We start from the raw sequence: 15,821 nt of genomic DNA, 5'->3' as shown, positions 1-15,821 counted from the left end.
TAGTGGGAGGCAAACTGAAGTGTATTTAAGTGTACTTTTACTGAGTTTGTGTCAGCCAGTTCCACTTAGGGCAAAACAGTTGCGCCAGTAAGAATAGAGCAGATTGTAAAGGTTGAGTTCAGCTTTCGCCATCTGACGTTGACACAGTAAATGTTTGACACATGAAGTTAAAAATGTCTCAAATTTTGTGTTCCCTAGTGGACAGAAAGCCACGAGGAAGGGATGTTGTGTTCTTGTTGGATGGATCTGATGGTACTAGAACTGGATTCCCAGCCATGCGAGACTTTGTCCAGAGAGTAGTAGAGACACTCAGTGTGGATGACACCACGGACCGTGTCTCAGTGGTTCAGTACAGCAGAGATCCAGCTGCCCAGTTCTATCTGAACACGTACACCACAAAGGGCGAGATCCTTGACGCTCTTACAGGTTTGCGGCACAAAGGCGGAAGACCCCTCAACACTGGAGCAGCTCTCCAGTACTTGAGGGATAACGTCTTCACGGCCTCTGCCGGAAGCAGGCGCCTGGAAGGAGTCCCTCAGGTCCTAATATTGCTAAGTGGTGGAAGGTCTTTTGACAGTGTTGATGCACCAGCTTCTGCTCTCAAACAGCAGGGAGTCTTGACCTTTGCAATCGGTACCAGGAGCTCTGATAGCAAAGAACTGCAGACGATAGCCCACGACCCCAGTTATGCTCTCTCTGTGTCTGAATTCACTGACCTTCCCAGCGTCCAACAGCAACTTCAGTCTTCCGTGGAGGCTGTGATTGTTGACGTCACCCCAGAAGCACCCACCGTACCTGGTATGTTAACAAGCACAGCCTCTTGCTGGCTTGAAGGGCTGCCTGATTAGTTTTATCCAATAATGAAGGAAAGGAAGAAATTAAGTGCAATACTTGTTTAGCCCCATGTGTGCATTTAAAGAGAGGTGGTGGTGTGCTTTCCAAGTGTTTAAAATTGAAGTAGGCAGTGTTAGGCTCTTTGAAAAAAAATACACACGTCCACCAGTTGATGAATAGGCCACTAGGGTACTTTTTGCAGAGGTTTATCTTGTTTGTCTTCCTGTCTTTTTTCAGTTGACACTGCCAAAAAGGATATCGTATTCCTTCTGGATGGTTCCGATGGCACAAGAAATGGCTTCCCTGCCATGCGTGATTTTGTTGAGAGAGCGGTGGAGAAACTCAATGTGGGAGTAAACAAAGACCGTGTCTCTGTTGTCCAGTACAGCAGAGACGCAGAGGTCCAATTCTATCTGAACACGTACACCACAAAAGAGGACATTTTGGATTCGGTCAGAGGGCTGAGACACAAAGGAGGCAGACCCCTCAACACTGGGGCAGCCCTCCAATACGTCAGGGACAACGTTTTTACAAACTCCTCCGGGAGTAGGCACCTGCAAGGTGTTCCACAGATACTGATCCTGCTAAATGGTGGAAGGTCTTTTGACAATGTAGATACCCCAGCCTCTGCTCTCAAACAGCAGGGCGTCTTTTCCATTGGCATTGGAACAAGGAACTCTGACAGTAGAGAGCTGCAGAAGATATCGTATGACCCTAGTTACGCTCTATCTGTGTCTGAGTTCACTGACCTCCCCACTGTCCAAGAACGGCTCTCCTCTGTAATGAGCAAAGTGCTAGTGAGGGTCACGCCCATGACACCAACAGTAACTGGTAAGAAAGTCACCCATTTTTCCATCCCAAGATCATAGTGGGAGGCAAACTGAAGTATATTTAAGTGTACTTTTACTGAGTTTGTGTCAGCCAGTTCCACTTAGGGCAAAACAGTTGCGCCAGTAAGAATAGAGCAGATTGTAAAGGTTGAGTTCAGCTTTCGCCATCTGACGTTGACACAGTAAATGTTTGACACATGAAGTTAAAAATGTCTCAAATTTTGTGTTCCCTAGTGGACAGAAAGCCACGAGGAAGGGATGTTGTGTTCTTGTTGGATGGATCTGATGGTACTAGAACTGGATTCCCTGCCATGCGAGACTTTGTCCAGAGAGTAGTAGAGACACTCAGTGTGGATGACACCACGGACCGTGTCTCAGTGGTTCAGTACAGCAGAGATCCAGCTGCCCAGTTCTATCTGAACACGTACACCACAAAGGGCGAGATCCTTGACGCTCTTACAGGTTTGCGGCACAAAGGCGGAAGACCCCTCAACACTGGAGCAGCTCTCCAGTACTTGAGGGATAACGTCTTCACGGCCTCTGCCGGAAGCAGGCGCCTGGAAGGAGTCCCTCAGGTCCTAATATTGCTAAGTGGTGGAAGGTCTTTTGACAGTGTTGATGCACCAGCTTCTGCTCTCAAACAGCAGGGAGTCTTGACCTTTGCAATCGGTACCAGGAGCTCTGATAGCAAAGAACTGCAGACGATAGCCCACGACCCCAGTTATGCTCTCTCTGTGTCTGAATTCACTGACCTTCCCAGCGTCCAACAGCAACTTCAGTCTTCCGTGGAGGCTGTGATTGTTGACGTCACCCCAGAAGCACCCACCGTACCTGGTATGTTAACAAGCACAGCCTCTTGCTGGCTTGAAGGGCTGCCTGATTAGTTTTATCCAATAATGAAGGAAAGGAAGAAATTAAGTGCAATACTTGTTTAGCCCCATGTGTGCATTTAAAGAGAGGTGGTGGTGTGCTTTCCAAGTGTTTAAAATTGAAGTAGGCAGTGTTAGGCTCTTTGAAAAAAATACACACGTCCACCAGTTGATGAATAGGCCACTAGGGTACTTTTTGCAGAGGTTTATCTTGTTTGTCTTCCTGTCTTTTCTCAGTTGACACTGCCAAAAAGGATATCGTATTCCTTCTGGATGGTTCCGATGGCACAAGAAATGGCTTCCCTGCCATGCGTGATTTTGTTGAGAGAGCGGTGGAGAAACTCAATGTGGGAGTAAACAAAGACCGTGTCTCTGTTGTCCAGTACAGCAGAGACGCAGAGGTCCAATTCTATCTGAACACGTACACCACAAAAGAGGACATTTTGGATTCGGTCAGAGGGCTGAGACACAAAGGAGGCAGACCCCTCAACACCGGGGCAGCCCTCCAATACGTCAGGGACAACGTTTTTACAAACTCCTCCGGGAGTAGGCACCTGCAAGGTGTTCCACAGATACTGATCCTGCTAAATGGTGGAAGGTCTTTTGACAATGTAGATACCCCAGCCTCTGCTCTCAAACAGCAGGGCGTCTTTTCCATTGGCATTGGAACAAGGAACTCTGACAGTAGAGAGCTGCAGAAGATATCGTATGACCCTAGTTACGCTCTATCTGTGTCTGAGTTCACTGACCTCCCCACTGTCCAAGAACGGCTCTCCTCTGTAATGAGCAAAGTGCTAGTGAGGGTCACGCCCATGACACCAACAGTAACTGGTAAGAAAGTCACCCATTTTTCCATCCCAAGATCATAGTGGGAGGCAAACTGAAGTGTATTTAAGTGTACTTTTACTGAGTTTGTGTCAGCCAGTTCCACTTAGGGCAAAACAGTTGCGCCAGTAAGAATAGAGCAGATTGTAAAGGTTGAGTTCAGCTTTCGCCATCTGACGTTGACACAGTAAATGTTTGACACATGAAGTTAAAAATGTCTCAAATTTTGTGTTCCCTAGTGGACAGAAAGCCACGAGGAAGGGATGTTGTGTTCTTGTTGGATGGATCTGATGGTACTAGAACTGGATTCCCTGCCATGCGAGACTTTGTCCAGAGAGTAGTAGAGACACTCAGTGTGGATGACACCACGGACCTTGTCTCAGTGGTTCAGTACAGCAGAGATCCAGCTGCCCAGTTCTATCTGAACACGTACGCCACAAAGGGCGAGATCCTTGACGCTCTTACAGGTTTGCGGCACAAAGGCGGAAGACCCCTCAACACTGGAGCAGCTCTCCAGTACTTGAGGGATAACGTCTTCACGGCCTCTGCCGGAAGCAGGCGCCTGGAAGGAGTCCCTCAGGTCCTAATATTGCTAAGTGGTGGAAGGTCTTTTGACAGTGTTGATGCACCAGCTTCTGCTCTCAAACAGCAGGGAGTCTTGACCTTTGCAATCGGTACCAGGAGCTCTGATAGCAAAGAACTGCAGACGATAGCCCACGACCCCAGTTATGCTCTCTCTGTGTCTGAATTCACTGACCTTCCCAGCGTCCAACAGCAACTTCAGTCTTCCGTGGAGGCTGTGATTGTTGACGTCACCCCAGAAGCACCCACCGTACCTGGTATGTTAACAAGCACAGCCTCTTGCTGGCTTGAACGGCTGCCTGATTAGTTTTATCCAATAATGAAGGAAAGGAAGAAATTAAGTGCAATACTTGTTTAGCTCCATTTGTGCATTTAAAGAGAGGTGGTGGTGTGCTTTCCAAGTGTTTAAAATTGAAGTAGGCAGTGTTAGGCTCTTTGAAAAAATACACACGTCCACCAGTTGATGAATAGGCCACTAGGGTACTTTTTGCAGAGGTTTATCTTGTTTGTCTTCCTGTCTTTTCTCAGTTGACACTGCCAAAAAGGATATCGTATTCCTTCTGGATGGTTCCGATGGCACAAGAAATGGCTTCCCTGCCATGCGTGATTTTGTTGAGAGAGCGGTGGAGAAACTCAATGTGGGAGTAAACAAAGACCGTGTCTCTGTTGTCCAGTACAGCAGAGACGCAGAGGTCCAATTCTATCTGAACACGTACACCACAAAAGAGGACATTTTGGATTCGGTCAGAGGGCTGAGACACAAAGGAGGCAGACCCCTCAACACTGGGGCAGCCCTCCAATACGTCAGGGACAACGTTTTTACAAACTCCTCCGGGAGTAGGCACCTGCAAGGTGTTCCACAGATACTGATCCTGCTAAATGGTGGAAGGTCTTTTGACAATGTAGATACCCCAGCCTCTGCTCTCAAACAGCAGGGCGTCTTTTCCATTGGCATTGGAACAAGGAACTCTGACAGTAGAGAGCTGCAGAAGATATCGTATGACCCTAGTTACGCTCTATCTGTGTCTGAGTTCACTGACCTCCCCACTGTCCAAGAACGGCTCTCCTCTGTAATGAGCAAAGTGCTAGTGAGGGTCACACCCATGACACCAACAGTAACTGGTAAGAAAGTCACCCATTTTTCCATCCCAAGATCATAGTGGGAGGCAAACTGAAGTGTATTTAAGTGTACTTTTACTGAGTTTGTGTCAGCCAGTTCCACTTAGGGCAAAACAGTTGCGCCAGTAAGAATAGAGCAGATTGTAAAGGTTGAGTTCAGCTTTCGCCATCTGACGTTGACACAGTAAATGTTTGACACATGAAGTTAAAAATGTCTCAAATTTTGTGTTCCCTAGTGGACAGAAAGCCACGAGGAAGGGATGTTGTGTTCTTGTTGGATGGATCTGATGGTACTAGAACTGGATTCCCTGCCATGCGAGACTTTGTCCAGAGAGTAGTAGAGACACTCAGTGTGGATGACACCACGGACCGTGTCTCAGTGGTTCAGTACAGCAGAGATCCAGCTGCCCAGTTCTATCTGAACACGTACGCCACAAAGGGCGAGATCCTTGACGCTCTTACAGGTTTGCGGCACAAAGGCGGAAGACCCCTCAACACTGGAGCAGCTCTCCAGTACTTGAGGGATAACGTCTTCACGGCCTCTGCCGGAAGCAGGCGCCTGGAAGGAGTCCCTCAGGTCCTAATATTGCTAAGTGGTGGAAGGTCTTTTGACAGTGTTGATGCACCAGCTTCTGCTCTCAAACAGCAGGGAGTCTTGACCTTTGCAATCGGTACCAGGAGCTCTGATGGCAAAGAACTGCAGACGATAGCCCACGACCCCAGTTATGCTCTCTCTGTGTCTGAATTCACTGACCTTCCCAGCGTCCAACAGCAACTTCAGTCTTCCGTGGAGGCTGTGATTGTTGACGTCACCCCAGAAGCACCCACCGTACCTGGTATGTTAACAAGCACAGCCTCTTGCTGGCTTGAACGGCTGCCTGATTAGTTTTATCCAATAATGAAGGAAAGGAAGAAATTAAGTGCAATACTTGTTTAGCTCCATGTGTGCATTTAAAGAGAGGTGGTGGTGTGCTTTCCAAGTGTTTAAAATTGAAGTAGGCAGTGTTAGGCTCTTTGAAAAAATACACACGTCCACCAGTTGATGAATAGGCCACTAGGGTACTTTTTGCAGAGGTTTATCTTGTTTGTCTTCCTGTCTTTTCTCAGTTGACACTGCCAAAAAGGATATCGTATTCCTTCTGGATGGTTCCGATGGCACAAGGAATGGCTTCCCTGCCATGCGTGATTTTGTTGAGAGAGCGGTGGAGAAACTCAATGTGGGAGTAAATAAAGACCGTGTCTCTGTGGTCCAGTACAGCAGAGACGCAGAGGTCCAATTCTATCTGAACACGTACACCACAAGAGAGGACATTTTGGATTCGGTCAGAGGGCTGAGACACAAAGGAGGCAGACCCCTCAACACTGGGGCAGCCCTCCAATACGTCAGGGACAACGTTTTTACAAACTCCTCCGGGAGTAGGCACCTGCAAGGTGTTCCACAGATACTGATCCTGCTAAATGGTGGAAGGTCTTTTGACAATGTAGATACCCCAGCCTCTGCTCTCAAACAGCAGGGCGTCTTTTCCATTGGCATTGGAACAAGGAACTCTGACAGTAGAGAGCTGCAGAAGATATCGTATGACCCTAGTTACGCTCTATCTGTGTCTGAGTTCACTGACCTCCCCACTGTCCAAGAACGGCTCTCCTCTGTAATGAGCAAAGTGCTAGTGAGGGCCATGCTTATGACACCAACATTAAGTGGTAAGAAAAACACCAATTTTGTCCATCATAGTAATATATTGGAACACAAATTCAGGTGTATGAAACCTATCTTTTCTGATTCATCAACCTGTACCCGTTAGAATAAAATGTGTTCCAGTATTATAGGAGCATGCTTTAAACCAGTGGTTAGCTTTCATCAGCTGATGTTGACAAGTAAAATGTCTGATACATGAAGTTCCATAAATCTAATAAAGTTTCATTTTCCCCAGTGGATAGAAAGTCAGCAGGAAGGGATGTTGTGTTCTTGTTGGATGGATCTGATGGTACTAGAACTGGATTCCCAGCCATGAGAGACTTTGTCGAAAGAGTAATAGAGACTCTTAGTGTGGATGATAACAAGGACCGTGTCTCAGTGGTTCAGTACAGCAGAGATCCAGTTGTTCAATTCTATCTGAACACATACACAACAAATGATGAGATCCTAGAGTCTGTTAGGGGTTTGAGTCACAAAGGTGGAACAACCCTCAACACTGGAGCAGCTCTTCAGTATTTGAAGGATAATGTCTTCACAGCCTCTGCCGGAAGCAGGCGCTTGGAAGGAGTCCCACAGATCCTAATATTGCTAAGTGGTGAAAGTTCCTTTGACAGTGTTGATGCACCAGCTTCTGCTCTCAAACAGCTGGGAGTCTTGACCTTTGCAGTTGGCACTAGTAGCTCTGATAGTGAAGAACTTCAGATGATATCCTACGACCCCAGTTATGCTCTCTCTGTGCCTGAATTCACTGACCTTCCCAGTGTCCAACAACAACTTCAGTCTTCCGTGGAGGCTGTTGTTCTTGACATGATCCCAGAATCACCAACTTTACCTGGTATGTAAATTGGCTCGCTATCTTTAAGGCACAGCTGGCTTGTATAACCTTCAATGAAGGGAAGAAACTCATGATATCTTAGACCTGCTTAGCTCCATATATGTATTTCAAGAGTTGTGGTGTGCTTTCCAAATGTTTAAAATGTTTAAGATAGCTTTACATGATATCAAAAAAATAGCCACCTCACAATGATTAGTCCATGGAGGGACTGTTTTCAGAGGTTTATATTGTTTGTCTTCATCTGTTTTATCAGTTGGCATTACCAAAAAGGATATTGTATTCCTTTTGGATGGTTCCAATGGCACAAGAAATGGCTTCCCAGCCATTCAAGACTTTGTCCAGAGAGTAATAGAGACACTCAGTGTGGATGACAACACAGACCGTGTCTCAGTGGTTCAGTACAGCAGAGATCCAGAGGTCCATTTCTATCTGAACACGTACACCACAAGAGAGGACATTTTGGATTCGGTCAGAGGGCTGAGACATAGAGGAGGAAGACCCCTCAACACCGGGGCAGCCCTCCAGTATGTCAGGGACAACGTTTTTACACAGTCCACCGGGAGTAGGCACCTGCAAGGTGTTCCACAGATACTGATCCTGCTAAATGGTGGAAGGTCTTTTGACAATGTAGATACCCCAGCCTCTGCTCTCAAACAGCAGGGTGTCTTTACCATTGGCATTGGAACAAGGAACTCTAGTAGAGAGCTGCAGAAGATATCGTATGACCCTAGTTACGCTCTATCTGTGTCTGAGTTCACTGACCTCCCCACTGTCCAAGAACGTCTCTCCTCTGTAATGAGCAAAGCGCTAGTGAGGGTCACGCCCATGACACCAACAGTAACTGGTAAGAATGTTAAGTTTTTCCATCGAAAACATGGTTGGACATAAAGTGAAGTGTATTGTAGTGTATATTTACTGAGTTTGTGTCATCCAGTACCACTTGGGACAAATCAGCTGTGCCTGTATTAACAGAGTAGACTTCTAATACTGGGACATCAGTGAAAGTTCTTGAAACATGCACAATAGTTCATTATCTACTAAAGGTAAATATGTCTCAAATTGTGTTCCCCAGTGGACAGAAAGTCACGAGGAATGGATGTTGTGTTCTTGTTGGATGGAACTGATGGTACTCGAGCTGGATTCCCAGCTATGAGAGACTTTGTCCAGAGAGTAGTGGAGACACTCAGTGTGGATGACAACAAGGACCGTGTCTCAGTGGTTCAGTACAGCAGAGATCCAGCTGCCCAGTTCTATCTGAACACGTATTCAACAAAGAGTGAGATCCTTGATACTATAAGAGGCTTGAGACACAAGGGTGGAAGACCCCTCAACACTGGAGCAGCTCTCCAGTATTTGAGGGATAATATCTTCACGGCCTCTGCCGGAAGCAGGCGCCTGGAAGAAGTCCCTCAGATCCTAATATTGCTAAGCAGTGGAAGGTCTTTTGACCGTGTTGAGGCGCCTGCTTCTGCTCTCAAACAGCTGGGAGTCGTGACCTTTGCAATTGGATCTAGAAGATCTGATCAAAGCGAACTGCAGAAAATATCGTACAATCCCAATTCTGCTATATTTGTCTCTGAATTTACTGAACTTCCCAGTGTCCAAGATCAACTTCAGTCGGCTATGGAATTTGTGTTTTTTGACTTCACCTCAGAATCACCAACTTTACCTGGTATGTTAACACATCTTCCTACCGTGAAAATACAACCTCCGTTATCTACAACTAATCAGTATCCACAGATGGGAGAGGTTCAAATATGTTTGAGTCAAACAAAGCAGCACACGACAATTTTTGGGCCATTTGTTTTCTCCTTTAAAATCCCTGCACTTGTAAATGATGATGATTCTGTTACCAATGACAAGAAATTATAAGATCAGCACTCTTTGAATGACAAGGACATTCTTGATTCTGAGTCAATCTTTGATTCTTGAAGACAAAGGCAACAGGTGTTCATCTCACAAACTCCGACAGACATCTTGACCTGAATTCTTTCCATTGCCAGCAATCGCTAGTTCTCTTTTTAATCTCATTCATGTTCATGATTCCTTTCTACATTCTCTTTTCATTGTGCAGTCTGGGCAGCTAACACATGATGTCGTGAAATGTGTTCTGACAACCAAGACATGAAATGTGACTTCAAAGGAGCATTACATGAAAAATTGAAAAAAAAAAAAAAATTGAACTCACAAAGAAATAAGCAACATTTTACATTAATTGAAGAATGATTTCAGTGTTCAATGTGTTGTGCATCGCTGGTAAATAACAAATATGCAACCATAGGGGGATAGCAAGTAACATGTAAGATAGAGATAGAATTAAATACAAATCAAAGTAGGCATTTTTAAGAGTCGCTCAGCCTACCTTCATTGGCAGCATATTCTAAACTCTGGGACCACAGATATATTTGGAGCCACTTTGCAAATGATGGTTGTTTCCGAAGAATTAGCTGCAGCCCATAGGTACAGTACATGGAATACTTGAAATACAAGAGCTTGCAGTGACAAAAATATACTATAAACCAACACAAGCAGTTATAATACAGAGGATAGAATTTAAGTCATGTAATCATGCCATCATTAGCTCATCATTGAAGTCTGGGATTTACTGTGGAAACAATGACTACAGAGTCATCATCAGCCCACAAATTTGACTTCACTCATTGTTGTACTGTATATCAAGAGCCCAATGTTTGATTATAGGATATCAAACCTCATTGTGTAATTGCAGCTGTAAATTCTTCTACAAAAGTTAATATTATATTTTCTCCTTCTCTTTCAGTTGAGTCGCAGGGTCCCCGGAAGGATATTGTCTTCCTTGTTGATGGATCTGATGGTGTTGGACGGGAATTCCCTATCATCCAGGAGTTCATCCGCCGTGTTGTCGAGAGTCTCAATGTGGGCGAAAATAAGATCCGGATCGGAGTGGTCCAGTATGGTGACTCAGCACAGCCTGACATGTATCTGAACACACGTACAACCAAACAAGGTGTTTTGAATGCCATCAAGGAAATGAGGCATCGGGGAGGAAGACAACGGAACCTGGGCCGGGCCTTGGAGTTTGTCGGTCAGGATGTTCTGACAGCAGGACGAGGTAGTAGGAAGCAAGAAGGTGTACCGCAGTTTTTAATTGTTGTCTCCAGTGGATCTTCTACAGATGACATCAGTCGTGCAGCATCTTCCCTCAAACAATCTAGAGTTCTTCCCTTCAGCATTGGAACCAGGGATGTTAATCCTCAACAGCTCCAGGTGGTGTCTTATGTGCCTAACTTTGCCTTCAAAGTAGATGACCTCCCTGGCCTATACACAGTACAGGAAAACTTAATCAACACTCTCACTGAGTTGTCAGATGATGACATCGCCAGGATGCGTCCAGTATATCCAACCATTGATGGTAATTTTACTCATACACAGTATTTACATAATTTATAATCATAATTGTATGTAATTTTGTATTTACTCTTACGTAATTAAGTGATGTCTAACAAACTGATTTACAACCTAAACATATTCTCACAGCCTAAGTATAGTTGAAATCATGATTAACATTTTATACATTACTTTTTCTTTACATGATTAGATTTCTCAGTCATACTATAGGGTAAACATCCCTATTAAGCCTACCAAGTCCACTTTTAATATATAAAACCTCAATTTATGTGATCACTTTTTGATCAATAATTGATTCATTCCAATTCGTAATGTTGTTTTTGTTAAATTTGTCAAAATATGTCAAACATCTGGCATGGGCCTAATGTACCCTTTAAGCCCTTGGGTGTTCCAAATGAGCCCACTTAATGATTTGTTGATAAATATGTAAATAGCTATTGGGAGCTAAGAAATTACAAATTTGGATGGAACAAGTTTGGTCTGTTCAAATCTTAGCTCTTAATTTGTGTGTGTGACTGGCCATTTTGCTGTGTTGTCAATGCAGAAGAAGCTAAACTAAACACGTTTTTTACAACTTCTTCTGTGACCAGCAGGCACATGTCACACGTACTCCGATATCTGAATGTCAACAAATCTGATTGGATTACAATAAAAAGTGTGTATTTATGTAACAAAAAAGAAACATCACACAGAGAAAATGTTGTTGTGACAGTTGCAAGTGGACCTATATGGTACATGGGCTTAAATAGGGATGTTTACCCTATGTCCTCATATAGTGGGATTTCAGTAGCTAGTATTCATACCTTGGTTCTATGTTTTCATTGTTTTTAACAGTAATCACAACAGTCACTACAGGAGAAGAAAAAAGAGATGTCGTGTTTCTAATTGATGGCACCACAGCAGGACGTAGTGAGTTCGCTTCAATCCGTGAAATGATAAGAAGAGTTGTGGAGAAGTTGGATGTAGGCCTGGAAAAAGTCAGAGTTTCAGTGGTACAGTACAGTGATGATGCAAAATTAGAATTTCTTCTGAATCAACACTCCACCAAAGAGGAGGTACGCACAGCTGTGGCGAAACTCCGAAGCAGAGGTGGGAACCGTCTAAACACAGGTCGTGCTCTTGAATGGGTCTCCAGAAACATTTACCAGAGGTCAGCAGGAAGCCGCATTGAAGATGGTGTGCCTCAGTTCCTCATCCTAGTTACAGGCGGCAAGTCTTCAGATGATGTATCCACTCCAGCAGACCAACTTAAGAGAAACTACATTGCACCTCTTGCTATTGGGTCAAGGAATGCTGACCCTAATGAACTGAGACAGATTTCCCTGAGGCCTGAACTTGTATATACAGTTGACAGTTTCCAGCAGCTTCCAAGTGTGGAGCAGAAGCTCATTAATTCAGTCAAAACAATATCTACCGCTGATATCATCAGTAGCTATGTTCCTGCCCCTGTGGAGCCAGGTAAGAAACACTTTCATAAGTTAACTTCAAGTACTAAAAGCAATACAGTTTTTGGAGCAATTTGTGTGACAATCCATACCCCCATAATCTCTAAAGTATAAGCATCAGTAAATCCACTTAGAAATCATACAAAAAATAGGCACCTTGTTACTTTTTGGTTCATAATCATCATCAAATTTGTGACTTTTTCTTCAATAAACATAACACAGTCAGTCTTTTTTAGGCAACATCCATGCCTGTATCTTGGGCTTTGGCGGTATCTGTTTCTCTATACCTTCACCTACTTATTCAAAGTTGAGCTGCTGGTGATAGGGATCATTGTAGCATGTATGATACAGTATTGTCTAGTAGTGATGCAATTAGTTTTTATACTCACACCTTATGAAAGCCAGTCCACACCACCCAACCTGCAAAACAATGTCAGTCAAGCACCCTATACCAAGCAGACCCACAAACTGCTAGTTGTGCAGAAAATGCGTTATGAGTATGATCACATAGGTAGAGGTTCAAGTTCAGAGAGAAAACAATTAACACTATGTCTACCTGTTCATCAGGTACCACAGTGGAGACACAGCTAAATAGGCATTAGGAACAAAGTCACTGAAGACCACAAAATGAATATAAGCTCAAACAAAGAAAAGTCTAGTGAGTTTCATTCACCAAAAACATAAGAGATGAATGGCTCATGTTTTGGCTAAAGTTAGAAACACTGAGTCACTTCTTCTGCAGTCTTCACTTCCTACTTCCCACTCTGCACATTGCAACCTACATTGTAGTCATAGGGGTGGTTACATTCTGCCTCTATTTTTGACAGTATCGAAAATCATATATCATGTAGAAAATCATATTTCTACATACCTTGGTACATAGTAATACTGTGATACCATCCAAGCCTACTGTGTCAATTTGGGAAGCGAATGCAGAATATACCTCTGTGGAGCAGATTAAGTATAAAAAAAACTTGCTATCAAACACTGACAATTTCCTTTATCCATTCATCTTTGAATACATTTGTCCTGCATTTAAAACATATGGACATAAAAATTGCAGTTTTTCAATTTACATTTTTTTCTTTCATAAAAACTCTCTTAGAACATGTATAGTACCACTGACATGCAAAATGAGCAAATACATTTACAAATAGCCTAACTTGAAAAAACAATATATGACATATGTTGGTGTCACATATAATTACTAAGCATGAGTCTATACTTAAAGAAAATAAAATAAAAATGAGAAAGAAACACCTCAGGGTTTATCATTTGGTTCCTAGCTTTGTTTTTCATTCTTCATACAACTGAAAATTATGATTCAGGGTGCATGGGTGATGAGGGGGTTAAAGTTTCTGTACACCACTGCAAAGCTCTAGGATTCAATTCTATTTGACAGAATTAAAGAAAAAACAAAACTAAACTAACAAACATAAACAACAAATACTTTTTCTTATATATTTCACAATTGAACATATTTCTCTGTCTCTTGTGCCTATTTTGCAGATGTTAAGAACTTAAATCTCGGGAGAAAGGACATTATTTTCCTAATTGATGGCTCAGACAATACAGGTCAGGCTGGTATTGCTCATATCCGTGATTTCATCCTCAACACTGTCCAACAACTCGATGTCCAACCTGATCAAGTGCGTGTGGCTGTTGTCCAGTATGCAGACAGAGTTAAAACTGAGTTCTCTCTCAACTCACACAACAACAAGCCAGCTGTTATCTCTGCTATCAAAAGACTTCGCCAGATGGGTGGCCGGTCATCAGATCTGGCTGATGCCATCGAGTATGTTATACAGAATGAGTTAAAACCCTCTGCTGGTGTTCGTCTGGCTGAGGCCTCCCAGCATCTTGTGGTTCTCACAGGTGGACGCTCTCGCCAAGATGTTTCTATCTATGGACCACTGCTGAAGGGCTCCAGGGTCAACTGCATTGGTATTGGAGCTGGTGGTGCTGACGCAAGGCAGCTATCCCAGATTTCAACTTCCTCAGAGGATGTCCTTCAGGTTCCTACATTCCCTGGCCTGCCAGCAATCAAGGACAGGTTTATTGCAAGGTTGAGTGGGACTTTCGAAGAGGAGCCTCCCACAATCTGGAATGAGGATCCAAGTAAGTTGTGCCCATAATTTGCCTAATATTGGACCATATTACAGATACAAAAATACAGATTTTACCCTAAACCAACCGTCCTAAGTATGTCCTAATTATCTAATGAGTCACATTTTCTGTTTTTTTGTTCCCACCCTTCTCTATCATGTCCTCTTCAATGTCTCATCTTGTCTGAAATAGCATCCCTTCCTCCACCTAAAAAGGCTGATATCGTGTTTTTGGTGGATGGCTCCATTAACTTGGGCAGGGAAAACTTCAATGAAGTGATGTCATTTATCATCAACCTGATTGATCTGTTCTTCAATGAGAGAGACGACCTGAGGATTGGCCTGGCACATTATGCCACAGATGTGACTGATGTCTTCTACCTCAACACCTACAAAAACAGGCAAGATATTGTTAGCGCTATTGGCCGAACGGATTACAAAGGTGGACGAACACTCAATACTGGTGATGCCATTCGCCACGTTCAAAATGTTCATTTCACCAAAGCAAAGGGCAGTCGGAAGGATGAGGGTACTCCTCAGATCCTTATGGTTATCACTGGAGGACGCTCATCTGGTGACAGCAAATCAGCAGCACTTGCTCTAAAGAGTACTGGTGTTAGAATCTTTGCTGTAGGAGTGGGTGACACTGGGAATGAGTTAGAAAACATAGCAAGCGAGTCATCCACTGTGGCTCGGGCAAGCACCTTTCAGGAGCTTTCAGAGCTGAATGAGCAAATCCTGGAGACTTTGGATGATGAAGTGAAGGGGAAGCTGTGTGTTGGTACGGCAGAACCTACTAAAAGTAAGAGACAAATGTTTTCTTCTTGCTAATGGACTTTTTCCCTCAGCAACTTCAAATTTGTGACTGGATTAAAAGTTTTAGATGTTTTCTGTGGCACACAATAAATGCAGATTTTTTTGACACATGACTATGGTCTGTTTTGCAGCCTGCAGCGTCGAGGTTTTGGTGGGCTTTGATGTTTCTGCCCAGAATATCTTCAATGCTCAAACCAGCCTCCAGAGCAAGATGGATGCCATTCTGCGGAGGATTTCCAAGATGGATGCTATCACTTGCTCATCAGGCCAGATTCCCACTGTGCAAGTAGGCATGCTGGCCCTGGACTCTGCCTCTGAGCCTGTCCTGCTGGAATTCACAGACAATGCTGATGAGCTCATTGAGGCCTTCAAAGCCCTACGCAATCGTGGCCCCTTTGTCCTCAATGGCAAGACCATCTCAGCTTACACAAATAGGTTCAAAAGCAGACCGGATAATGTTGTGAAGGTTGGTTATTAA

At 43.9% G+C, this 15,821-nt stretch overlaps 1 protein-coding gene across 1 annotated transcript in view; it reads left to right on the top strand.

The window, feature by feature from the left end:
- The window catches only part of LOC128367754 (collagen alpha-3(VI) chain), a 112,157-nt gene that overhangs the window by 82,120 nt on the left and 14,216 nt on the right, over positions 1 to 15,821 (top strand). Inside the window, exons 4-8 of the mRNA XM_053328387.1 lie at positions 10,370 to 10,981; positions 11,812 to 12,425; positions 13,940 to 14,540; positions 14,721 to 15,329; positions 15,475 to 15,809. Coding sequence (XP_053184362.1) covers positions 10,370 to 10,981; positions 11,812 to 12,425; positions 13,940 to 14,540; positions 14,721 to 15,329; positions 15,475 to 15,809 — 2,771 coding nt within the window. The remainder of the gene's footprint in view (positions 1 to 10,369; positions 10,982 to 11,811; positions 12,426 to 13,939; positions 14,541 to 14,720; positions 15,330 to 15,474; positions 15,810 to 15,821) is intronic.

Source organism: Scomber japonicus, chromosome 11, assembly GCF_027409825.1.
Source record: "Scomber japonicus isolate fScoJap1 chromosome 11, fScoJap1.pri, whole genome shotgun sequence".
Taxonomy (NCBI): domain Eukaryota; kingdom Metazoa; phylum Chordata; class Actinopteri; order Scombriformes; family Scombridae; genus Scomber; species Scomber japonicus.
This window is presented reverse-complemented; position numbering and strand designations above follow the sequence as displayed.